At 43.8% G+C, this 26,892-nt stretch overlaps 1 protein-coding gene across 1 annotated transcript in view; it reads right to left on the reverse strand.

The window, feature by feature from the left end:
• The window catches only part of LOC126299606 (calcium/calmodulin-dependent protein kinase type 1-like), a 1,453,155-nt gene extending 1,432,908 nt beyond the window's left edge, over positions 1–20,247 (reverse strand). Inside the window, exon 1 of the mRNA XM_049991637.1 lies at positions 19,943–20,247. Coding sequence (XP_049847594.1) covers positions 19,943–20,046 — 104 coding nt within the window. The 5' untranslated portion in view covers positions 20,047–20,247. The remainder of the gene's footprint in view (positions 1–19,942) is intronic.
• Between the last annotated feature and the right edge of the window lie 6,645 nt (positions 20,248–26,892).

The raw sequence follows: 26,892 nt of genomic DNA on the forward strand, positions 1-26,892 counted from the left end.
CAATAATCGGGTTTCCAACACGGGACACAAAACTGCAGTCGCAATGCCACCCACCGTGCCACCGCTTCGGTTGAATTAAGAAATCGTCAAATGGCATCAAGTACCTTGGAAACTTTGACTGTCCTTTTCTCCGAAAGCGGCGAGTATCTGCGGATAAGCCGAGCCAAGTGTTCGCTTTTTTTTTTTTTTTTTTAGCGCTCTTCCACTGGGCAAAGTTTCTTGGAAGTCAAGTTATGGCCCTTGCCGTGTTCTCATTGTTAGCTTACTAGGTAAAAGCTTGTGGTAAACACTGCCACTCTCTTACTTTTTGGCACATAAAGTCAGTCCCCAACGGCTAGCGCTATCTGAATTGTTAAGTTTCAGGTCTGTTCTTCACTTAAACCAACCATCAGCTCCTGAATTATCCTGATTTACTGCCTGTCCTGTAGTACCTCCGTCCTCTCTTATAGACAAAGCACCAGGAACATGGGCGTACCCAGCAAGGGGTAGGGGGGAGGGGCAGCTGCCCCCCCCCCCCCCCCCAGAAGATATTCGCAGTTTTTCACTAGTTTACTGTTTTATTTCATAAGAAATGCTGCAGGTTTTCTTGGATTGTACAAGTGCATTCTTGTATTTAAAATGTTTATTAAAAGCACATTTTTCACTGGTTTATTGTTTTATTTAATAAGAAGTGCTGTATGTTCTCTCGAGTCCTTGTTCCCTGAGACGAGTGTGACCTGACCCCCCCCCCCTCCCCCCACCCAATTCAGATCCTGGGTACGCCCTTGACCAGGAACGCTGTCACGAGAGCAGCGAGAACTTCTATTGGTTGTGTTAGTATCTGACACCTGTCCACAGCGAGGTCCTTAGGAACGGACCACTCGCTCAAGGATAGAAGAAAATAGAATGAAATTCGAAGTACACCTTTCGAGGACGAAACTAAGAGGCCCTGTAGCAGCAGTATGGAGGATGCACTTTCCCTAATGATGAGCTACATACGAAATCCTGTACGTGGAGAATGCTTGCAGATGGGAAAGAAACAGCTATAGTCCATACCCTCTGGATATGTTACAGGAAGAAGCTGTTTTATTTTATGAAATATTACACGAACAACGCGGCTCTACATTCGTCCGTCAGGGGTACGTGGGACCCGAATATACTGTAAGTAGGCTGTTTAGGTTTTTATGCTGGTAAGGCAACGTAGCGCTCTGTATGAAAATCACTGGCTGTGCTGTGTGCAGTCTGTGCCTGGTTGGCATTGTTGGAATATTTGCTATTGTAGTGTTGGGCAGTTGGATGTGAACAGCGCGTAGCGTTGCGCAGTTGGAGGTGATCCGCCAGCAGTGGTGGATCTGGGGAGAGAAATGGCAGAATTTTGAGAGCAGACGATCTGGACGTGTGTCCATCAGAAAGAGTAAATTTGTAATATTGGATGTCATGAACTGATATATATATATATGATAACTTTGGAACATTATTAAGGTAAATACATTGTTTGTTCTCTAGCAAAATCTTTCATTTGCTGACTATGCTTATCAGTAGTTAGTGCCTTCAGTAGTTAGAATCTTTTATTTAGCTGGCAGTATTGGCGCTAGCTGTATTGCAGCAGTTCGAGTAACGAAGATTTTTGTGAGGTAAGTTACTCATGAAAGGTATAGGTTATTGTTAGTCAGGGCTATTTTTTTGTAGGGATTTTTGAAAGTCAGATTGCGTTGCGCTAAAACGTATTGTGTGTCAGTTTACTGTTGATCAGAATAGGTAAGGAGCGAAACGTCTGAGTACGTTCAGTTCTGCTCAGCTCTTTGAAAATCAAATAATGTAAGAAGATTATCAGCACAGTCATTCATAAATTTTTCTAAGGGGACGTTTTAATACTTTTTAGATCTTTCATTTCAGTGCGCAATAGGTGCTCGGTACGTTGTTGTTGAGGCGCACCCCGCAGTTATTGTCAAAAAAGTAGGATACTTTTCCTGATGCAAAATATTATCATCGATAAAAAGTGCAACAAATGCTATGTAGAAACTGATGCCCGTGTGAACGCAGTAATGCTGTCATAGCTATCTCCTCAGGGTGTTAGCAGAAAAGGAGTCAGTGAGAGCCAAAAAAAGCAATCTAGAGAACAAGCGAAATCTCTTCAGTTTTCCGTTCCTCAGTGAGGAAACGGCAGAATTACCCAGGGGGAGCTGAAAGATACACCGTAACAGCTGAAATTAGTTCAGTTTAAATGGTGTTCGAAATTCATTGTTCAAACACAAATGTATTATATATTATTGCGTAGGCTTCCGCGGCCAGAGTCAGTCGACATAAAAGTTTTCTGGGTATGGTACCGCGTCATTAGACCCAGAAGAAGTCCGCTGCAATCGTGGCCGAAACGTTGGTTTTTCTCCAGTAGCAGTAGTTTTTACATTATGACGCGGTACTATACCCAGAAAACTTTTATGTTGATAACTGCATTAATTTTTTAATTTAATCGTATGACTAGGGCCCACCGTTGGGCAAACCGGGCCGGCCGCGGTGGCCGTGCGGTTCTAGGCGCTGCAGTCCGGAACCGCGGGACTGCTACGGTCGCAGGTTTGAATCCTGCCTCGGGCATGGATGTGCGTGATGTCCTTAGGTTATTTAGGTTTAAGTAGTTCTAAGTTCTAGGGGACTGATAACCTCACACGTTAAGTCCCATAGTGCTCAGAGCCATTTGAACAAGAAACGCTAAACGCTGACATTGATGTGAAACACAAAAATTCTTCATACGAAATATTTAATAGTATGTAGAAACTGTTGTTCCACAAAACTAACTACTCAATCATGAAGCAAACTGCCTAATTTTTGCAGCTGAAAAAGGTCCAGTGCTTGCTATCAACATTTGCGGCTGTAGTACTACCCATAAAACGCGGTATTTAACAACAAAGTTTTAAACCCTTTTGTCGCCAAGTATAACGCCCGCACGTGAGGAAAAGCACATGCTTTATCACTGTTACTGCTTTATCAATTAATTTATTCATTGGAAAGCAGGTTGGACACTTTTCGTTCCTTGTAACCACACGAAACTTTTTGCCGCCTATGTAAGCCACCGTTCAGTATCTGAACGCTGTACAATCCCTTTGAATATCATGGAAGACTTCGGAAATCCAAGGAAACCCCTAGTAAATGCGAAAGAACTAGAAAATATGGAACACAATCTGTGGAACTGCTTAGGAGTATATTTAGTTAAAACTACCGTCATAACACGACCAGTATAATGGATACAAGAGTCACCTTTAAGACGTATCTTCAAAAAACCTGTGTTGAGGATCAGTGGACAAAGTTCAAAAACATCGTACTATATGCGTTAGATGGGTATGTGCCAAGCAAGATCGTAAGAGATGGAAAAGAGCCACCGTGGTACAACAGCCGAATTAGAAAACTGCTGCGGAAGCAAAGGGAACTTCACAGATAGCCAACGCCTTGCAGACAAACAAAAATTACGCGAAGCGAAATGTAATGTGAGGAAGGCCATGTGAGAGTCATTCAATGAATGCGAAAGTAAAGTTCTATGTACTGACTTGGCAGAAAATCGTAAGAAATTTTGGTCTTATGTCAAAGCGGTAGGTGGATCAAAACAAAATGTCCAGACACTCTGTGACCAATATGGTATTGAAACAGAGGATGACAGACTAAAGGCCGAAATACTGAATGTCTTTCTCCAAAGCTGTTTCACGGAGGAAGACTGCACTGTAGTTCCTTCTCTAGATTGTCGCATAGATGACAAAATGGTAGATATCTAAATAGACGACAGAAGGATAGAGAAACAATTAAAATCTCTCAAAAGAGGAAAGGCCGCTGGACATGATGGGATACCAGTTCGATTTTACAGAGAGTACGCAAAGGAACTTGCCCCCTTCTTGCAGCGGTGTACCGTAGGTCTCTAGAAGAGCATAGCGTTCCAAAGGATTGGAAAAGGGCACAGGTCATCCCCGTTTTCAAGAAGGGACATCGAACAGATGTGCAAAACTGTAGACCTATATCTCCAACGTCGATCAGTTGTAGAATTTGAACACGTATTATGCTCGAGTATAATGACTTTTCTGGAGACTAGAAATCTACTCTGCAGGCATGAACATGGGTTTCAAAAAGACGATCGTGTGAAACCTAGCTCGCGCTATTCGTCCACGGGACTCCGAGAGCCATAGACACGGGTTCTCATGTAGATGCCGTGTTTCTTGACTTCCGCAAGGCGTTTGATACAGTTCCCCACAGTCGTTTAATGAGCAAAGTAAGAGCATATGGACTATCAGACCAATTGTGTAATTGGATTGAAGAGTTCCTAGATAACAGAACGCAGCATGTCATTCTCAGTGGAGAGAAGTCTTCCGAAGTAAGAGTGATTTCAGGTGTGCCGAAGGGGAGTGTAGTAGGACCGTTGCTATTAACAATATACAAAAATGACATTGTGGATGACATCGGAAGTTCACTGAGGCTTTTTACGGATGATGCTGTGCTATATCGAGAGGTTGTAACAATGGAAAATTGTACTAAAATGCAGGAGGATCTGCAGAGAATTGACACATGGTGCAGGGAATGGAAATTGAATCTCAATGTAGACAAGTGTAATGTGCTGCGAATACATACAAAGAAAGATCCCATATCATTTAGCTACAATATAGAAAGTTAGCAACTGAAAGCAGTTAATTCCATAAATTATCTGGGAGTACGCATCAGGAGTGATTTAAAATGGAATGATCATATAAAGTTGATCGTCGGCAAAGCAGATGCCAGACAGAGATTCATTGGAAGAATCGTAAGGAAATGCAGTCCGAAAACAAAGGAAGTAGGTTACAGTACGCTGCTCGGCAGTGTGGGATTCGTACCACATAGGGTTGACAGAGGAGATAGAGAAGATCCAACGGAGAGCAGCGCGCTTCGTTACAGGATCATTTAGTAATCGGAAAGCGTTACGGAGATGATAAACTCCAGTGGAAGACTCTGCAGGAGAGAGGCTCAGTAGCTCGGTACGGGCTTTTGTTGAAGTTTCTAGAACATACCTTCACCGAGGAGCCAAGCAGTATATTGCTCCCTCCTACGCATATCTCGCGAAGAGACCATGAGGATAAAGTCAGAGAGATTAGAGCCCACACAGAGGCATACCGACAGTCCGTCTTACCACGAACAATACGAGACTGCAACAGAAGGGAGAACCGGTAGAGGTACTCAAGGTACCCTCCGCCACACACCGTCAGGTGGATTGCGGAGTATGGATGTAGGTGTAAATAATACGACTTTACACTTGGTGATAAATCGTTAGCGCAACTACTTTCGCAGCGTGCGACTGGCCGGCGAAAACGGCTGATGTGTTCGCGGCGCGGCTGACGGGAAGTCCGCAGTAAATATACACTCCTGGAAATGGAAAAAAGAACACATTGACACCGGTGTGTCAGACCCACCATACTTGCTCCGGACACTGCGAGAGGGCTGTACAAGCAATGTTCACACGCACGGCACAGCGGACACACCAGGAACCGCGGTGTTGGCCGTCGAATGGCGCTAGCTGCGCAGCATTTGTGCACCGCCGCCGTCAGTGTCAGCCAGTTTGCCGTGACATACGGAGCTCCATTGCAGTCTTTAACACTGGTAGCATGCCGCGACAGTGTGGGCGTGAACCGTATGTGCAGTTGACGGACTTTGAGCGAGGGCGTATAGTGGGCATGCGGGAGGCCGGGTGGACGTACCGCCGAATTGCTCAACACGTGGGGCGTGAGGTCTCCACAGTACATCGATGTTGTCGCCAGTGGTCGGCGGAAGGTGCACGTGCCCGTCGACCTGGGACCGGACAGCAGCGACGCACGGATGCACGCCAAGACCGTAGGATCCTACGCAGTGCCGTAGGGGACCGCACCGCCACTTCCCAGCAAATTAGGGACACTGTTGCTCCTGGGGTATCGGCGAGGACCATTCGCAACCGTCTCCATGAAGCTGGGCTACGGTCCCGCACACCGTTAGGCCGTCTTCCGCTCACGCCCCAACATCGTGCAGCCCGCCTCCAGTGGTGTCGCGACAGGCGTGAATGGAGGGACGAATGGAGACGTGTCGTCTTCAGCGATGAGAGTCGCTTCTGCCTTGGTCCCAATGATGGTCGTATGCGTGTTTGGCGCCGTGCAGGTGAGCGCCACAATCAGGACTGCATACGACCGAGGCACACAGGGCCAACACCCGGCATCATGGTGTGGGGAGCGATCTCCTACACTGGCCGTACACCTCTGGTGATCGTCGAGGGGACACTGAATAGTGCACGGTACATCCAAACCGTCATCGAACCCATCGTTCTACCATTCCTAGACCGGCAAGGGAACTTGTTGTTCCAACAGGACAATGCACGTCCGCATGTATCCCGTGCCACCCAACGTGCTCTAGAAGGTGTAAGTCAACTACCCTGGCCAGCAAGACCTCCGGATCTGTCCCCCATTGAGCATGTTTGGGACTGGATGAAGCGTCGTCTCACGCGGTCTGCACGTCCAGCACGAACGCTGGTCCAACTGAGGCGCCAGGTGCAAATGGCATGACAAGCCGTTCCACAGGACTACATCCAGCATCTCTACGATCGTCTCCATGGGAGAATAGCAGCCTGCATTGCTGCGAAAGGTTGATATACACTGTACTAGTGCCGACATTGTGCATGCTCTGTTGCCTGTGTCTATGTGCCTGTGGTTCTGTCAGTGTGATCATGTGATGTATCTGACCCCAGGAATGTGTCAATAAAGTTTCCCCTTCCTGGGACAATGAATTCACGGTGTTCTTATTTCAATTTCCAGGAGTGTAGTATGATTTCCCGCGTAAGTTATTTCTTACATAAAATAAACACTTAGCAACGAAAGTAAATTACTCACGTATACTAAGCAAAGGACATGCTGAAACTGCCACCCGTCATTGCTCAAGCATCTCTGAGTGCTGCTTCGGAGCCGGCCGAAGTGGGCGTGCGGTTCTAGGCGCTGCAATCTGGAACCGCGAGACCGCTACGGTCGCAGGTTTGAATCCTGCCTCGGGTATGGATGTTTGTGATGTCCTTAGGTTAGTTAGGTGTAACTAGTTCTACGTTCTATGGGACTAATGACCTGAGAAGTTGAGTCCCATAGTGCTCAGAGCCATTTTTTGCTGCTTCGGAAATTGCTCATTACTCTCTGCAGTTCCCTCTGAGAAATGGTAGCACTCTCGTGACGAATGTTAGTTTTAAGTTCATCTAAAATGCTCTGAATTAATTTCTACAGTTTAAGTTTTAATGCCCCTCCCCGTCGGGATAAAAATCGCGTGGGAGGAGGGGGGGTGATAATTATCTTTTAACACGTCACGAATTTCCTGTCATGGGAAGTTGGCTGTATTGGCCAAAGAAATGCAGCAAAATATTTTCCACATATCTCTCGGTGTTAATTGTTTCCTCAAAGAAGGAGAGAGGGCCAGTTTTTCTCCCATCACTGATAGCGCACCACACTCCTATTTTATGGTCGTGCAGGGTAGCCTTAAGTATTACGTTATGTTCCTCAGAACTAAAATAACGGTTACTTTGTGAATTAACGTGTCCATTAAGGTGGAACCGTGATTAGTCGATTCATCTATATATATATATATATATATATATATATATATATATATATATATATATAACCTTCCACTCATACAAGAATATCGCACTGTGTCGCTCATTTCTTTATTTACTTGATAAAACTGGGCTGCTTTGTAGCAATTATTTCAATAACGTGTCAGACAACGTTTAAGAATGTATCTGAAACTAGCGTGGAAGTCACTTGTGATCCACGTCATTTGACAAAACATGTCCTTGGTTGTAATGAACTTGTGCAGAAAACCATTTCCTACTAATCCCATTGTGTTTCAAGAAGACGTGAATATGATGTTTAAATTCGTAATTCATTTGGTAAAAAATAAACGCCACTTAACAATAAGTCCTGAACGACTATGCAACAATATACTGGCTATGTACACCTTTCTCTACACAAATTATACCACTGACAATTAGAAGATCATACACACTAGTTTTGGGCTGTTTGTAGGAAGAGACCAAACTACGAGGTCATCGGTCTCATCGGATTATGGAATGACGGGGAAGGAAGTCGGCAGTGCCCTTTCAAAGGAACCATCCCTGCATTTGCCTGGAACAATTTAGGGAAATCACAGAAAACCTAGAGCAGGATGGCTGGACGTGGGATTGAACCGTCGTCCTCCCGAATGCGAGTCCAGTTTTGGATTGTAATAGAGGTAATATGTACTCTATGTCGACAAGACATTATAACATATTTCTCAGCTGGTTTTCGGCGGTTTTTACGCTGAAGTAGTTCCGCAATTTTTATTACATTTTCTTTCTCAGTTCTCATCTGAGCCACAGATGTTCTATGGAATGAAGCGCGACACGCGCCATTCACAAAATGCTAACTAGAAAAGAAGAAAACAATATTTATAATGAATTCATACAAAAAACGATGTAGCGAAATGCTAAGCTACCGCCCTGAACTCGTGCTCTGGAAGGGAAGAGTGAACCACAAGGAAGTCTTAGATTTTTCAGATCTAGTCTTCATTAAATTTTTCGTTTCTACTGAGCGCCCACGGAAAATCGTCTATTTAGTATAGTGCACATTCTTCTTCGTATTAAGGAAGCGTTTTGCAACTGCAAATCACTTCTCGGTTAATGCAGCAGTTCCTTTTGAATAATTCCTTATTGTTAATCACAAATTTATCGAAGTAGATGGAAATGCATGGCAAAGATTAAATTCCAGGACGCCAGAACAACAGCCCACTAAGTTGCAGACCATACATCGCAAATCGTTCCGATTATTCTTTTTTGGAAGGTCACAATATTTTATCTTTGTGACTGCGCAGTCCGGTCCCAAAACAGACTTATAATGGAACTCACATAAGCATAGCGAATATGCTTACACATTCCACTTCCGATTTCAATGGAGATTATTCTTGTAGCAAAGACGGCAGTACGCCTCTTTGTACAAAATCCTGAACATCCGAAGAATCTAAGATGTTTCAGGTGAATGGTTCTTTCTTCATTTTGCGATAACTGGACATCACGTAGCTTTTGGTTCCCATTTTAAAGATAAAATAAAAGTTTACACACAGTTCAGTACCTTAGTACTTATCGTTATGCTACACGATATCATTTTGATAAACTTTAAGCACAATGTTGACTGGAATACTCTTTTTCAAATTCTAAAGGTGGCAGGGGTGAAATACAGGGAGCGAAAGGCTATTTATAATTTGTACAGAAACCAGATGGCAGTAATAAGAGTCGAGGGGCATGAAAGGGAAGCAGTGGTTGGGAAAGGAGTGAGACAGGGTTGTAGCCTCTCCCCGATGTTATTCAATCTGTATATTGAGCAAGCAGTAAAGGAAACAAAAGAAAAATTTGGATTAGGTATTAAAATTCATGGAGACGAAGTAAAAACTTTGAGGTTCGCCGATGACATTGTAATTCTGTCACAGACGGCAAAGGACTTGGAAGAGCAGTTGAACGGAATGGACAGTGTCTTGAAAGGAGGATATAAGATGAACATCAACAAAAGCAAAACGAGGATAATGGAATGTAGTCCAATTAAATCGGGTGATGCTGAGGGAATTAGATTGGGAAATGAGACACTTAAAGTAGTAAAGGAGTTTTGCTATTTAGGAAGTAAAATAACTGATGATGGTCGAAGTAGAGAGGATATAAAATGTAGACTGGCAATGGCAAGGAAAGCGTTTCTGAAGAAGAGAAGTTTGTTAACATCGAATATAGATTTATGTATCAGGAAGTCGTTTCTGAAAGTATTTGTTTGGAGTGTAGCCATGTATGGAAGTGAAACATGGACGATAACTAGTTTGGACAAGAAGAGAATAGAAGCTTTCGAAATGTGGTGCTACAGAAGAATACTGAAGATAAGGTGGATAGATCACGTAACTAATGAGGAGGTATTGAATAGGATTGGGGAGAAGAGAAGTTTGTGGCACAACTTGACTAGAAGAAGGGATCGGTTGGTAGGACATGTTTTGAGGCATCAAGGGATCACAAATTTAGCATTGGAGGGCAGTGTGGAGGGTAAAAATCATAGAGGGAGACCGAGAGATGAGTACACTAAGCAGATTCAGAAGGATGTAGGTTGCAGTAGGTACTGGGAGATGAAGAAGCTTGCACAGGATAGAGTAGCATGGAGAGCTGCATCAAACCAGTCTCAGGACTGAAGACCACAACAACAACAACAAACTTTAAGCGCTTAAAATTTTTACTAATTAAAGAAATACCCAAAAATGAACAAACTGATTTCTTTACGTAAGCTTCTTTCGTAGTATTTCTTGATCAGTTACTGTAACTCTTTTCCGTGTTTTTTTTTTTTTTTTTGCCTCTGTCTGTTGGAGCTCTTATTTCTGACTCCTCACACTTCTGATACAAGTCTGGTTTATCAGTTTTTCATTTTGGCTGTTTAATGTACACCAGCGACCGCAAGATTCTAACTTGTTACTCGCGATTCGCGACCCTGGCGAACCGGTTTCCTCTTTCGGAAACGTTTGCTCTCAACCAATTTTATGTTGTCAATATTTTAAGTATTACATTTGGTATTTAAGAGCTAGCAATCTGTTACTATTAGGTAACTGACTATAGCCTTCAGTGACAACAGCCATTGCGCAGATGTGTCTACATAGTGGACAGGTGTGTTCAGTTGAGTTACTATACAGCGTGTTCAAGTACGAATAGAACGAATAGAAGTTAGTTTGATTTGTAGTTTAGTTTCTCAACATTTTACCATAGTCCCTTCTGTGTTTTTCTTCAACTGATCGTCAGATGACGGCTTGGCAATAAATCGAAACCGGTTATGGCAGACCGGTGTCTGAAATATATGATTAAAAAATCTTAAGTGTTTCAGTGTGTTTCCCAACGGTAGAATGCTTAGTCTGTGTAACTTCCACAATGCTTATGTGTCGTTTTACAAGGGAGGACACGACATTCGTATCAGATTTATTTCAAACTTGGTATACTTTTTATAGTCCGTTACTTACGCGCTTGCGAGAATTCGCAGGAGAAGCTTTACTTGTCAACGATGTGCCGGTGCGTTGCGCACTTAGCACGAGCTGGCGACGCTCATGCAGTTAGCGTTCAAGCTCTGCAATCGGTGGTTCGCTGGCTAGAGCTTTTTGTGACTTATATTTTTTTGAACACAAATCATTTTATTTCGTACATATTATATTTGATAGGTAATATGATGAGAAGACACGGGTGTCTACACGAACTTTTATTTAATTTCCGCCGGACAGTGTGGCCGAGCGATTCTAGGCTGTTCAGTCTGGGACCGCGCGACCGCTACGGTCGCAGGTTCGCATCCTGCCTCGGTCATCGATGTGTGTGATGTCCTTAGGCTAGTTAGGTTTAAGTAGTTCCAAGTTCTAGGGGAATGACGACCTCAGATCTTAAGTCCCATAGTGCTCAGAGCCATTTGAACCATTTAATTTCCAAGGCTGTTTACTAATTTCTATTATTACAACGAATATTATGCGTCTTTTATTTTCATACGCGTGTTACAAACTATCAAGCGCCTTCGAACTTGTTCACATTTGACTGACAGTGAACGAGAAATTGTTTTTCGTGAAGATGCTTTTAAAATACATTCCATTTTACATCACCAATTTTCAGTTACGATATATAAGAAAATGTTGCGTTATGCATAGTCTGCATCCAAATTGCCGAAAAAAGGAAAATTTTCAAAATATCAACAAGCTTTATTTTTCCCTCAGAAATTTTAAAGATTCCTTGTATATGCGGGCAAACTGTTCATTCTATGTAGTATATGGCGTTGCAATTTTGTTTTCCCTGTCTGTATGAAGAATATCATCCTACAACTTGTAATATCAAAAAGACAGCCATCGCTAAATCGTACATTATCCTCATATTCTGGCATATTGTAACTCACTGAATTATCGAATAAAGTGATTTCAATCTTTATTTACTGATTTTGGCTTGGGTTTCGAAGCCTGTCCCTCGTCCTTGATACCTTTCTATGTAGATCGAAGCGTCCAGGGATAAAGCAGTTCTTGGCGCCTTACCAGACTGCAGGTGTATGGGATTTCGCAAATGACGACAAGCACACGTTTTCGGGACAACTTTATGCGTCTGGTCGTTTACTTGCCGCTAGTTATAAAGATAATGTTCAAATGTGTGTGAAATCTTATGGGACTTAGCTGCTAAGGTCATCAGTCCCTACTTAACCTAAATTACCCTAAGGACAAACACACACACCCATGCCCGAGGGAGGACTCGAACCTCCGCCAAGACCAGCCGCACGGTCCATGACTACAGCGCCTTAAACCGCTCAGCTAATCCCGCGCGGCTATAAAGATAATACTTGTGATTATAAAAATAAGGAAATAATCAAATAATATTGGAAATTCGATGAAAATTCGAGAAAATACGAGTGATTTTAGTCATATTACCTTTAGAAAGTGGTATGTGCGGACTAATATGACGAGTGTTGAAATATCACAAATTAAAAAAGCCTGAGCGGGACTAGATTCAACGATCCGCCGATTACGGAGCTAGAACGCTAACCACAATAGGCGACCATCTCGAGCTCCGAGCCGCTACACCTGTACGCCAGTGAATCGTGTATTTCTCTTGCAATTTTCTCGAAACCGCCAACGTAGTACGCCTTACTACTTGCACATAATGTTGTCGTAATGTACTATGGCCTCCCCTTGTCAAAACAGCACTTGCAACCTCAGTTACTGACTATATGAAATCAAATCGTCGTGATTTCTCAACGGTTTGCGTTAGGACGTTCAAACTGCACTGTTGGCAGCGGGGAATGATGGGAACTAATATGGTTTGGTTTAGCAACGAAGACCACTTCAATTTCGATGTGTTCGTCAGTAAGCAAAACTGGCGCATTTGGGGGACTGCGAATCTGCTTTTCGTGATGGAGAAGTCTCTTCATCCTCAAAGAATGACTGTGTGGTGTGCAATGTCCAGTCACGGAATAATCGGTGCGATACTCTTCGACGGCACGGTGACTACCGAATGGTACGTGACTATTTTGGAAGATGATTTCATGCCCACTTCATCGGGTCATGCAGAATTTCGCTATTCGTCTGCGCCACATCATTGCTATGATGGCAGTCATACCGAACATGTCATAACCTAAATCCGGATATCTGTAGTGACGTTTAAATCTTGAATAAAATGTGTGCACGCAGTAGTTTGTAACTAGTTTACGTTTCTGTTTTCATATATCTCAATTTTCATCCTGTACGTCCTCAATTCTTTTTTGTACGTATTCAAATCTGAGTCTTCCCCTATAGATTTTCGCCTCTAGTACTATGGAAGTTATTCCCTGATGCCGTAACGCAAGTCATATCATCCTTTCCCTTGTACTTGTCAGTGTTTTCCATTTATTCCTTCTTTCGCCGATTCTGTCGAAAACCACCTCATTCCTTATCAGCCCACCTCATTTTCTATGTTCTTCTGTTGCACCACATCTCAAACGTTTAGATTCTCTTCTGCTCCATAAGCTACGCGCTGATTTTACGCTACCCTAGTTACTATATCATTCACATTACATTCCAATTCATCAGTATTACACATGTCTTATCTGCTAATGGAAATTTCGTGCATCAATAGCCAGATCATTGTTATGTAGGGGGTCCCACCCCAGCTGTGTTAGCCCTTTTCCTCGAACGGTACAACTGTTTTCCTGCGAATCGCTAGCGAAAGAGTACGGCACGGTTATGGTGAAATGGAAACAAAATGTTACTTAAAATGACTGTCACATTCTAATGAGATGAACTAAGCTGACATTGTGATATTCTACATGAATTACGCCTTGTATATATGAACAACATTAAGTCTGTTCCTGGTATGTCGGCAAGGATTATTTTTCAGCCACTAGTCATGTTAACGATAGATGTACAGGGTGTCCAGGCGTACGTTACTACTTTTTCTTTCCTTCTTTGTTCACTAGGGGTCGTCTCGAAAAATATGCCATCATAATACTATGAAAATAAGTAACTGAAATACAGGGCCTAAGAACGCAGAATACACAAGGATGTCTTTACGGAAATATAACAGGCGGTCGCCGGTGGCTTTGCTGAAGGAACCATCCCCGCATTTGCCTCAAACGATTTAGCAAAACGACGGAAAACCCAAGTCTCGATTATAATGCCTATTCAAAAGCACTTTGGCCAGTGATACTTAGAACCCTCCTCTGAATTTTTAATAGCGTATGTGTGTCGTATGTACGTATAGCATACATCTACAAACACTCCTGAGATTTCTGTGCTACGTAATGCAGGTTTCTTCTGAATTTACCGTGTTCGTCTCGCGGTTAAGGCGCTCAGTCCGGAACCGCGCGACTGCTACCGGCGCAGGTTCGAATCCTGCCTCGGGCATGGATGTGTGTGATGTCCTTAGGTTATTAGGTTAAGTAGTTCTAAGTTCTGGGGGACTGTTGACCACAAATGTTAAGTCCCATAGTGCTCAGAGCCATTTGAATTTAGCATGCAGTTTTAGTTACTTATACTCAAAATGAGTTAAATATGGAGCGAACGTAGACCTTGGGGCTGCTATGCTATAGATCAATATGTTACCCCAAATTTTAATTCGTAAAATAGTCGTTGGATTCATAAACTGAAGAGCGGAAATGTCAAACGTACTGCCATTTTTTCACAAAACGCGTTTGCAGTGCCGCTGTGTTCTCCGTGCTCTGTTGCATATATCTAGACTTTAAGTACCAAATCATGGGAAAACTTTTAAAATACTAATTACTAGACGGCGACTGGTCCTTGAGCCAAGCAGTCGTCCGCTCTTGAGTTCCTAATGCCATGCGTCAAGGTTTGCATTTAGTTGGTGGACAGTTTATATGGTAAGCGGAGAGTATATAAGCTGAAGTTTATATCAACAAAATATCTTTGTAAAGGAAGGAAGCCGGCCGCAGTGGTCGAGCGGTTCTAGGCGCTTCAGTCTGTAACCGCGAGACCGCTACGGTTCAAATGGCTCTGAGCACTATGGGACTTAACAGCTGAGGTAATCAGTCCCCTAGAACTTAGAACTACTTAAACCTAACTAACCCACGGACATCACACACATCCATGCCCGAGGCAGGATTTCAACCTGCGACCGTAGCAGTCGCGCGGTTCCGGACTGAAGCGCCTAGAACCGCTCGGCCACCATGGTCGGCGAGACCGCTATGGTCGCAGGTTCGAATCCTGCCTCGGACATGGATGTGTGTGATGTCCTTAGGTTGGTTAGGTTTAAGTGGTTCTAAGTTCTAGCGGACTGTTGACCTCAGATGTCAAGTCCCATAGTGCTCAGGGCCATTTTAACCATTTGAAAGGAAGGAAACACACAAGACAAAATAAGATGCACGACGTTGGAATTATCCGATGGGGCGGAACTCTGTAGACGTGTACGGACGAACAAATGAGTACAGTTTCAGAAAAAGAAACTGGATGATTCATTCAAGAGGCAGAACTTCACAAATTGAGAAAGTCAATAACACATTGATCCACCTCTGCCCCTTCTGCAACCAGTTATTCGACTAGGCATTGTTTGGAAGAGTTTTTGGGTGTCCTGAGGTATATCGTGTCAAATTCTGTCCAACTGGCGTGTCAGATCGTCAAACTCACGAACTGGTTGGAGGGCTCTGTCCGTAGTGCTCCACACATTCTCAATTGTGGAGAGATCCGGAGACCTAGCTGTCCAAGACAAGGTTTGGCAGGCACGAACACAAGCAATAGAAACTCTCGCAGTGTGCAGGCGGGTATTATCTTGCTAAAATTTAAGCCCAGATGGCTTGCCATGAAGGGCAACAAAACGGGGCGTGGAATATGTGCTGTAAAGGTGCCTCGGATGACAACCAAATGCTATGAAAAGTAGTTGCATCCCAGACCATCATTACTGGTTGTCGGTCCGTACGTCAGGCGACAGTCAGGATGGTACTCCACCACTGTCAGGAGCGTCTCGAGACGCGTATTCGCTCGTGGGCTCAGTTCGAAACGGGACTCCACACTAAAGGCAGTTCTACTCCAGTCAATGAGATTACAGGCCAAAGACGTGTCTGAAGACGCTGTAGACAGCGGTGGGATACCAAACTGAGTGTCATCTAGCATATGAGCTAGCAACCAAGAGCCATGGTCTGGGGTGCCATTTCTTTTCACCGCAGAGCCCATTGGTTGTCATCTGCAGAACCCTTGCAGCACAGCGGTACGTATTCTGCGCCCCGTTTTGCTGCTCTTCGTGGCAAGCCATCAAGCCATCCTGGGCTTAAATTTTAGCCACACGGTGAGAGTTTCTACTGCTTGTCTTCTTGCCTACCAAATTCTGTCTTGGCCAGCATGGTCGCCGGATCTCTTCCAAATTGGGACCATGCGAGGCATTACGGGCAGGGCCGTTTACCAGTTCGTTATTTTGACAATCTAAAGCGCCAATTGGACACACTTTGGCGCAATATCCCTCAGGGGGCATCCAAGAACTCTGTCAATCAATGCCAAACCCAGTAACTGCTTGCGTAAGAGCCAGATGTGGACAAACGCATTACTGACTCGCTCAGTTAGCGAGGCTCTCCCTTTTGAGTAAATCACCCAGTCTTTCTGAAACTGTAATCATTTGTTTGTCTGTACATGTACCTCACGACGACCAGGTTGGCCGTGCCGTCTAACGCACGGCTTTCCGGGCGGGAAGGAGCGCGTGGTCCCACGAATCCGCCCGGCCGATTTGTGTCGAGGTCCGGTGAGCCGGCCAGTCTGTGGATGGTTTTTAGGCAGTTTTCCATCTGCCTCGATGAATGCGGGCTGGTTCGCCTTATTCCGCCTCAGCTGCACTATGTCGGCGATTGTTGCACAGCCAAGTTCTCCACTTACGCGTACACCACCATTACTCTACCACGCAAACATAGGTGTTACACTCGTCTGGTGTGAGACGTTCCCTGGGGGGTCCACCGGTGACCGAACCGCACAGTAACCCTGGGTTCGCTGTGGGGCGGCGGAGAGGTGAAGTGGACGGCGGTAGTCGTCGTGGGGTTGTGGACCACTGCGGCTGCGGTGGGGACGGAGCCTCTCTGTCGTTTCTAGGTCCCCGGTTAACATACAATACGATACATGTACCTCACATATGCCGGTTTCCATTCCACTCTGATAATACCTTCGTCGTGCGTGTTTTTGTATTCGAGTATAATATGGGTTTAAAAAAATAGTAAAAATGACTTGAAAAGTGAACAGATAAAACAACGCGTGTATGGTAAATGTAATGGAAAGCCGTTTCTTCAATAGCGCTGGCAGTTCAAGAGCAGGCTTTGCCAAATCTGACAGCAAGAAGTTCTGTAAAAAACAAGAGTCAATACAGGAGAATTTTTTCTTGACTTTAATTATGCTATTTTGTTGTAAACATGTAAAGGATATGAGGAATTTCTTTTGTAGTCTACAGTTATACTAGGTAAATTATTACTGCTGTACTTCTGTAGTTGCATTATCACAAAATTTAGCACTTAAGTGTTAACAGCACTTTCAACAGATACTTTATTTGTAGACAAGAGTCAAAAAATGGCTCTGAGCACTATGGGACTCAACATCTGAGGTCATCAGTCCCCTATAACTTAGAACCACTTAAGCCTAACTAACCTAAGGACGTCACACACATCCATGCCCGAGGCAGGATTCGAACCTGCTACCGCAGCGGTTGCGCCGTTCCAGACTGTAGCGCCTAGAACTGCTCGGCCACCTCGGCCGGCTAGATAAGAGTCAGTTGCATGGTATGGCAGCTAGGAAGTTCTTAATTAATTATTTCCTAATTTCTCTCAAACTTCGCAGTAATGAGGTGAGCACAACCACTGTATTTTTTGGATACAAATAAGTTATGTACCAAAATATACATTGTTTCTTGATTCTCCTGACAAACGTTAGATTTGGCACTTACAATGTTTGACAATTCAGCTCTTCAATTGTCAAATTAGAAGCCTCCAGCTTAAACTACGCTAAAGATCTGTGTCATGACAACTAACATTTCGAGAGGGGACCGCGTTTCAGGCTAACCATTTCAGACGAATTCAGTGGTGAACGTTACACGGCCTGGTATTCTCTGAAGCTGAAGGAAACGCGACCGTGTGGATAATTTCAAACGGTAAGACCGCGCAAAATTAGAACACTGCGGAATTCGCCCAGCAGCAGACGCGAATTAGATCTGGAGCCCTAATGATCCCGCTGTCGACGGCAAGTGAGCGGGCAGAAAGGAAATTCTGCAGGAGGAGAAGGAATGTGGGGGCCCGCCGGAGACGCGTCTTCGGCGTCGGCGCAAGCGAGGACAACCCGCGCAAATTGATGAGGCGCCTCTGCACACCTCTGCACTCCCCCAAACCAACTTCCCTCGCCCGCCGCTGCAATACATTAAAGAAACGCCACACTTACCCAAATTGTGCTGCAACTATCTGCGCGTGCAGCGCTCGCGAACGACTACTCAAAGTCCGCAGTTATCTACGATTAGGGCACTGTTGGACCACACCGGTAATAGGAACTAAAAATGCCCCAACGACCGTCTATTTCTCCTAAATATGAACTACGGTGCCGTCGAATCATCGGCACAATCCGCAACAGTGCCAGGAGATTAATGCTGCTCTTGGTAGATCTAACAAGTGGAAAAAAAGGGAAGAACATGGAATGGCACCGAAAATTTCTGAACCACGCATTAATCTACGTAACTATCTCCGTAAAGCGGATCAACACAGTTCTCTCCCAGAGAACTTCTAGCAACGGGAAACTGATTAAAAGCTCAGTGTAATAACAGACTTTTAAGATCTGCAATCCGAATTAGTGCGTGACGTAAATGAAAAAGGGCCAAGTTTAAACTGAACAGCAATTCAGAAAATTAGGTTGACATCTCACAAAATACTACAACAATACACTACGTGTGTTTTTGTATCAAACGTGACGTAAAGACGCAACTCCATCGTGAGGACACCCCATTTATTTTGTACACCTATACCGATTTCGGGGGAAAAACTGATGTTTGACATTAAGCAAGACAGCCGTATTTACACAGAATAGCATGCCCTACACAGTTCTGACATTGGCTAAAAGCAGGAACTAAGGAAAGCCGCAGTTGCGAAGAACTGTCATCCAGTAATTTCGTGTCAGTAACGTTTACATGGGTTCGGACGCAACATCATAGCCCAAGACGGAAGTCTCAGTTTTTGCAAAGTCACGTAAGGGTTGCATAACTTATAGTCAGTTTACGACATGTGTGGAGCTTCAAACGAGCGTACAAACCTTACGCAAAGAATTTATCGCTGGTATAGATGTCACGAATAACTAGTGCGGCCGTACATGAAATTAGGAAAGGAAATCGTAATGGCGCCTAATTTGAAGTATGATAGCGATGTGCTGTCAGGTGTTACCTCATCGAAACCTAGTTTCGGTACATCGCAGTACAGTATATCGACCCCAATGCGTAGCGAAACGTACATCGTAGCGAAATACATTTGTGGTCCGCAAAAAATGATCCCGTAAAGCTACAATCTTTGGAAATAATATAGTTTTAGCGGCAGAACCGATATTCATTACTTAAACTGCTTAGCGCGTTATTTATATACGTGGCGAGGATGAATGACCTACTCTTGCACGCTGGCTACGACAAAATAACCGGACAGAAGAAAGAGAGTCTTTAGTGTGTAAGATAAAAGGCTTTCCGTACGCGAATGCTCCTGTGACAGCACAAAATGACAGATCTCCGAGCCGCGCGATGTTTACAAACAATGTTACGGGACCCGCACAAGACACACAAAACGCTTCTTCTGTGCGCACAGCTATTCTTCTCTTATCGAGCCCGGTAGTAATTGTAATTTCACGGAACACTTTGACATTTGTGTATAATGTTACATGCCATAGTCACAATACGAGAAATACGACAAGCACTACGCAGCGGGCATGGGAGCGAAGCAATGCGTGCTACCAAAAATGTATGTGTACTTACGTTCCCAGCAGCTCTTTTAGGACGTACTTGTCTTCCACCGACGGCTGCTTCTCGGCTTCCTTCTTTGCTTTCTTGGCAGAATCCTTCTTCCCGAAGAGCGGCATTTTTGCCAAAGTCTCAGTAGTCGCGAGTCAGAAAGCCAAATGACAAGAGAGCGGCGAAGACGCGCGATCCCTCAAGCGTGCAGATCTGGCCTGGCAATGAACTCGACCAGCAACTAGCGGGCCGAGCGCATCGCAGAAGAGCGTAGACAGCAAGACAGCGGCCGCAAGCAGACGCTTTCGACAGCAGGCCACGTTTAACACTGTCCTATCCGCACCGCCAGCGATAGCCTACCAAGCAGGCCGCCCGTGTGACGTCAATAACCTGCGCGCGCACATCGGCGCGACATCTTGTAGTGAGCGCCGACACTACTTGGTTTTTCCCGCGCAAGGGGGTTTCCGGTGCGGCACTGGTAGAGAAGTGTTCGGCATCGGAACGTTCTGACAGCACGTGTCCCGTACACGGCCTGCGTTTGGTCCGTCGGAAGGAGTCCCTGACAATTATCGGTGCGCTTTCCAAATACGTTTCCCCTCTACGCTTTCCGTGACGCGGCGGTGTTGTGTACTGCATCCATTGCAGGTTCGGGGCCGTCCGATATACTTCACAACAAGGAATTCCTTGCAATTAAAAAAGCGAACAAGTTGCAGATCACGAAATCCAAACCGAAGCTTACTATAGATCTGTAGTCGTCAAACAAGCCTGCGGTCTGCATGCCGCCCGCTGTTCTCAGCGGAATTTTATAATAGTATGCAACAGCCGAATCCAAAAGCGTAAACTATCTTTAAAAGCTTCTCCAGAGTGTAGTTTACCTGCTCAATAACTAACAAAAATGCTTACAGTGACAGTAATATTGTGAGCCTTAATTGCACTCGCTGTTTAGACTGACGTTAATAACTTCGTGGACTAGTTTTCGACTCCAAAAACAAAAACCATCATAAACATATTTATTACTATATTTTTCTAAAGTGTTGTGAAAAAGTAAATAAAAGATAGGTTTCCTTTCATCAAAAATCAAAGAAAAAAAACAGGAAACATGATATTACCAATAACTAAGTCTTCTACCTTAACAATGGCCTCTTAAATAGAATTTTTCGAATTAATACAGAAAACAAAGAAAATGTACTACCAAAATGTCCAGAAAAGTGTTTCCGGATCAGGTAGTGATCAATTATGTAAACAATAAAGAAAAAATAAACAGTGACTACAACAAAATGACAGTAGGTACATGAACGAACCAACTAAACACTTATTTTCGTCCATCAAAGACAAGACATACCTTTATGTTCAAATGGTTCAAATGGCTCTGAGCACTATGGGACTTAACTTCTGAGGTCTTCAGTCCCCTAGAACTTAGAACTACTTAAACCTAACTAACCTAAAGATATCACACACATCCATGCCCGAGGCAGGATTCGAACCTGCGACCGTAGCGATCGCGCGGTTCCCGACTGTAACGCCTAGAACTGCTCGGCCACCCCGGCCGGCATACCTTTATGTCTATGGATTGCTATTTACATACGTATCTTCGGCTCTCAGAATATGATTTGGTAGTTTTTTTGTCTAAAACGCATGGACATGTGTGACACCTTTGACATTTTTGGCTGACGCGCTCCGCCTTGGACTTGCACTGTAGATTCGTCGACCTCTCTATCATTTTCAAAATTTTTGCAAAGAACTTTGTCCGTAGCCTGCAAATCCCTAGAAAAATTCTGGAATTCATTTTCCTATCTGCGATGTATGGTTTCATCAATGCCATGCCGAGTTATTTTAAAAAATCTCGGTGCATCATCTTGCTATTATTATTTACAACGGTTTTACCTGAAATTAGTCAAATTGTCTTATAGTTTCTTGGTTTTCTCCACAAACATTCTCTTCTTTATGCGTCTTCATCGTCCTCTACTTCACCGTCACTTTTACGATCACATTTTTCTGTTTCATTGTTACTCAACTCGGCTGCATGTTGAAAAGGATCTAGTGTATCAAGTGAGTCAGTGGTATTCACTTGCTAACGATAGCTGCAAACTTTGATCATTGTTCAAACGTCGTTCCATTGTGTCTAACATAATTAGTAACTATTTGTGATGACGAATAAGAAAAGTAACGTTTAGAACTTCCTGGGGTAGATTTAGACCCCAGTTGGTACGTACTTACGGAAATAATGGACACTGTTCAGCATGCGCCTACACAATGTAGAAGCACAGCCAGTAGTAAGATTACAAAGAAGCAGAGTGGGAGCGTTGCAATAGGAACGAACTGTGAACAAAGAGCGACGCATGGGGTAATAAATTACCCCACGAATGTTGTTAAAGGTCAGCATGTGCTTAATTTTAATTGGCTTTGGTGAATTCGGTCGTGAGATAAGTACATTCGGCCGCTTACCTCGGTGGCAGAGAGGTAAGCAGCTTGGTTGTGAGAGGGGGAATGTTTTCTTGTCTCTCTTCCAATGCTGACAACTTAGGGGCGTGCGCGACTCGTGCCAATCAGCTGCTATGGTATCAATTTTGACACAGAAGTAAGATGGATTCGTGAAGGCACATTACAGAGACGTTCGTCTTCAAATGCTACATTTATTTATAGCAAAGAACATTAAATTAACTGAGAGTATTGTAATACAACGCAGTGAGTAGAAGCAAACTGGCAGCTAAATTATTTATTAAACTTTTGTGATTGTGTCTCACATTCAGTAGTGCATTTAAATATACGTGCAGTTACTGTTATTAATGAATTAATCATCCGCTCACACAGACAACACGAAAAAAATACTTTGTCAGTCAGTTAAAGTGTCATAATTCTGAGGTCGTTGAGGGTGTCAGCAATCTGAAACAGAGAACAGTCGACCCGAACTGTTCCGAGCGGTTCCGACTTTCGACGACGAGTAGTACTTAGGGGCCAGCGACAGCTTACCGCTCCCTACTATAGCTCGTCTAATGGGGCCTCGTAACATATTAATTGATGGATCGCAACAATTAATAATAAGATCCGTACATATACAGCCCGAGGTAACTCCCCACAATATCAGTGTTGGCTCCTGAGCAAAAAAGTTTGACGACGAGTATAACACGGACCGCATCTCGTGGTCGTGCGGTAGCGTTGTCGCTTCCCACGCCCGAGTTCCCGGGTTCGATTCCCGGCTGAGTCAGGGATTTTCTCTGCCTCGTGATGGCTGGGTGTTGTGTGATGTCCTTAGGTTAGTTAGGTTTAAGTAGTTCTAAGTTCTAGGGAACTGATGACCATAGATGTTAAGTCCCATAGTGCTCAGAGCCATTTGAACCATTTTTTGAGTATAACACGTTAGTATGGGATATCTAACCAGGTTTCCCTTTGCATTAAAAAAACTGGCAGGCTGTACGCAACACGCTATCCTCAGACAGAGAAGTAAAGTCTGGAACGCTCCAGGCTTCATGTATTACCTCAACGACTTAGTGTTAGTTGCAATTGCAGATTTCTCACAGATGAGGTGGTTCTCTATGTGTAAGTTTTATCCTGTGACCTTCTCTTAGTATCTACACATATCTCAACAAAATATCTGCCTAGTGCATAGACTAGATACTAGTTCTTAATGCAGAGAAATGTAAAGGGGCTAAGCCCATGAACTGTAAATATGTAGTAGCGCTTAACTACATGGGTAGTAAGTCACACTGGGAAAAAACTGAACGAAGGAAAAGCAGATTCTTTGTTTTAAAACTGACTAAAATTTCAGCGATAAGTCATTTGATTCAGTAACATTACTCATGTGCCTTGGACTGGCAGACTGAGGTGAAAAAAAATGGCTCTGAGCACTATGGGACTTAAATTCTGAGGTCATCAGTCCCCTAGAACTTAGAACTACTTAAACCTAACTAAACTAAGGACATCACACAAATCCATGCCCGAGGCAGGATTCGAACCTGCGACCTTAGCAGCCCCGCAGTTCCGGACTGCAGCGCCTAGAACCGCACGGCCACCGCGGCCGGCCGACTGAGGTGATATAGGATACAATGGACCACCGAAGCAATTATTGGGAACAGTAGTTCGCGCATGAGATTCACTGGAAGAATTCTGGAGTAATGCATGTCGTATGCTCAGTGCATTATTGGTATAACTCTCTTTTGGCTCAATACTGGGCTCAGTTAATGTGTGGGATCAACATTTTGTCTGAAGAGTCGGAAGAAAGTATGATTAGAATCTGATGTCTTATTAACAAGATGATCAAAGGCGTAGCACAAATTCGGACTGGACAAGAACGGGGAAACAAGTCGGCTGTGTCCTCTTCAAAGGAACCTCCCAGACTAAAAGTTATGTGAGATGAGGAGTGTATTGCTAAAGTTAATTTTCTTCCTTCAAGACAATGCGTCTGCCTATAAAGGTGTTCTTGCAATGGGAAAACTGTGGACTCTGAAACTCGAACTGATGCAACATCCAACTACTTCTACTTTTTCCGCCAATTAATGAAATTAGTGGTTGGAATCCGTTTCGATTCGAATGAAGAGGTTGCTGCAGCAATATGTGCATATTTTACAGACCTACCAGAACCGGAGTTGGAATCGTTGGACAAGTTTCAATAACTTGAAGTAGGTTCGCCTGGGAATTTGTGCTTTCAGCGCTGTGAATTGCTAACCGAAGGGGCTCGGGTTCAGTTCCCGCCCGGTAGGAGATTTTATCTGCTCGGGGACTAGAAGTTGTCTTGTCCTCACGTTCGTATTGTTATAATTGGCATTCCACTATTGAGATGTCGGTATGGGCACCTACCGAAGGTCTGAAAATAAAACAAATGAAATAAACTAACTTGAAGAAGGATTGTGTAGAAAAATAAGTGAATTTTGAACTTAAAAATCTCAGTCTTTAATTGCGAAGCTAAGATACTCGGCCCCTGTCCTCGTAGACATCCGACCTATCGATGAAATAAAATGGTGGTCGTCGTTGCCACACACTGCTTGCCAAATGTCTCATTTAAGGCAGTCAGACAAAGGTCAAATTGAACAAAACTGCACGAATATCCTGATCGATCCTCGCGGGACACAAGAATTGTGCATGGAATAGCAACTGGCCTTAAATGCAGAAATCTGTTCCACGTTCCTGTTTATGAGTTAGAGAGATAACCCAACGAGATTGTGTGAAATACATATGACAAGCAAAGCGCGAGGATTTGAAATGGAGCAATTTGAAAACTATAGTTGTTGATATGCATTTCGTTGATCTCGGTTTGGTAAATTCGATGAGTTTGCAAACTCCTGTTTCCTCACGACGTGGTCTAAAGTACTGATCAGGTGTGTGAGGTCAGTTCAAATGAAATAGCGCTTAATATTGTCCGTTTGCGTTGGAGAACAGCAGTGTTGTGGGGCTCGCTCAAACCAAGTAACCGAATTACAAACACTCAATTGACATGCACTTCAAGCTTTACAAACATTATCTCGTCACCAGGATTTGAAGCACCTGTATTCATTGAGAAATCAAATACATTATTGTTACACATGCGTCCGGTCATGTAGCGATCATAAACTGAATCAGATTATTTATAGTACGCGAACAGGTTGTGTACTTCACAGTGACTTGCAGATTACAGAAGTAGATATGCGTCAGATCAGTGCAAACACCTAATATCGCGTCCTGCTCTTTTATCAAGCCGCATTATCTCGTCATGCTATCGAAATGTGCCTTCACTTAGATCTCCATAGCTTATCTCTTCTCTTCGCCACGACTTTAACCCTCACCTCTAACTGGCAGTATTATAAGCCTCACATACACCTAGTGATCTTCCGCGTCTTTGCATGTTATATCTACAGCTGTAGAATGAAATTCAGTTGTTATGTTTTCTTCATATCAGTTCACAGATGGCTCTAGGGAAAAAGCGGTTCTCAATTGTATGCCTCTGTGCGAACTGACATGATTCCGGTTATTATCTTCATGGTCCATAGCGGGAGCAATATGTAAAAGATTGAAAAAGATTTTTGATTCTACTCCTGAAATTTTCTACGTAGCGTTTTGCGAGGTGAGCCGTGGTAAAAATTGCTGTTTTGAAGAGCGCGCCGCAGCGCGTTGTGTGAAGCAGTCGCCCTCCGCTTCTGGCGGTGGCGTCGCTGTGGCAATCGCAGCTTTGGTGTCTCCCTCTGGTGGAAAAGGGGAAAGGTTGCCTGTTCACGTGCATTAAAGGGGAGCTATGAGCTCGCCAGTCAGTCGGTTGGTCAGCCGGGTCAATGTGGGGCAGTCAGTGTCTGTCTATGTTAAAAATATATCGGTTCAACCACTTGTTTATAGTGTAAAACACTAACATTGACACGTTTCGGAAGTCAAGCTTCCATCATCAGAATAATAAAAAGTAAAAGAACCTGTTAAAATCGCTAAAATGGAACATGCACCAGGCACAATAAAACTGATAACAAAATTAAAACATCGTGGCTACTTCCCTTGTTGCAGTCGTATCTTCCAAGGTGCATCGCCACATAGTCGTCAAAATATAAAAAACTCTAAAATGGTGTCGCCTATGGTGTTCAACATCTAACCACATGGCTCTCTCCTCTGTCGTCGTAAACCGCCTGCGCGTCTTCGTTGATACCACACACCACGTAGCCAAATACGACACTGAAACGCGAGTGAGTTCACGCGCAAGTAAACAAGGAAGTCACAGAGATGTCTATACAAACAGATAACGTATACATGTTCCAAGGACCTCATGAAATGATGATATCCTGCCAATTGCTAAAAATGTTGTTACTAAAAGAAACCAGTGAAATGTTTGAAAAAGTTATTTGTATCACCACATAGCTGTTCTTTCAATGTGTTCTAATTATCCACGCTATGTATCATAATTTCCAGTTGTTCTGGTATACCCAGCTTTTTGCCTTTTTCCTGTCTATGTAAAATAACGAGATCCTTATCTATTCCTAACATGGGGTGTTCCGTTTCCCAAATATGCGTGGCTACATCTGACT

Source organism: Schistocerca gregaria, chromosome X, assembly GCF_023897955.1.
Source record: "Schistocerca gregaria isolate iqSchGreg1 chromosome X, iqSchGreg1.2, whole genome shotgun sequence".
Classification (NCBI taxonomy): domain Eukaryota; kingdom Metazoa; phylum Arthropoda; class Insecta; order Orthoptera; family Acrididae; genus Schistocerca; species Schistocerca gregaria.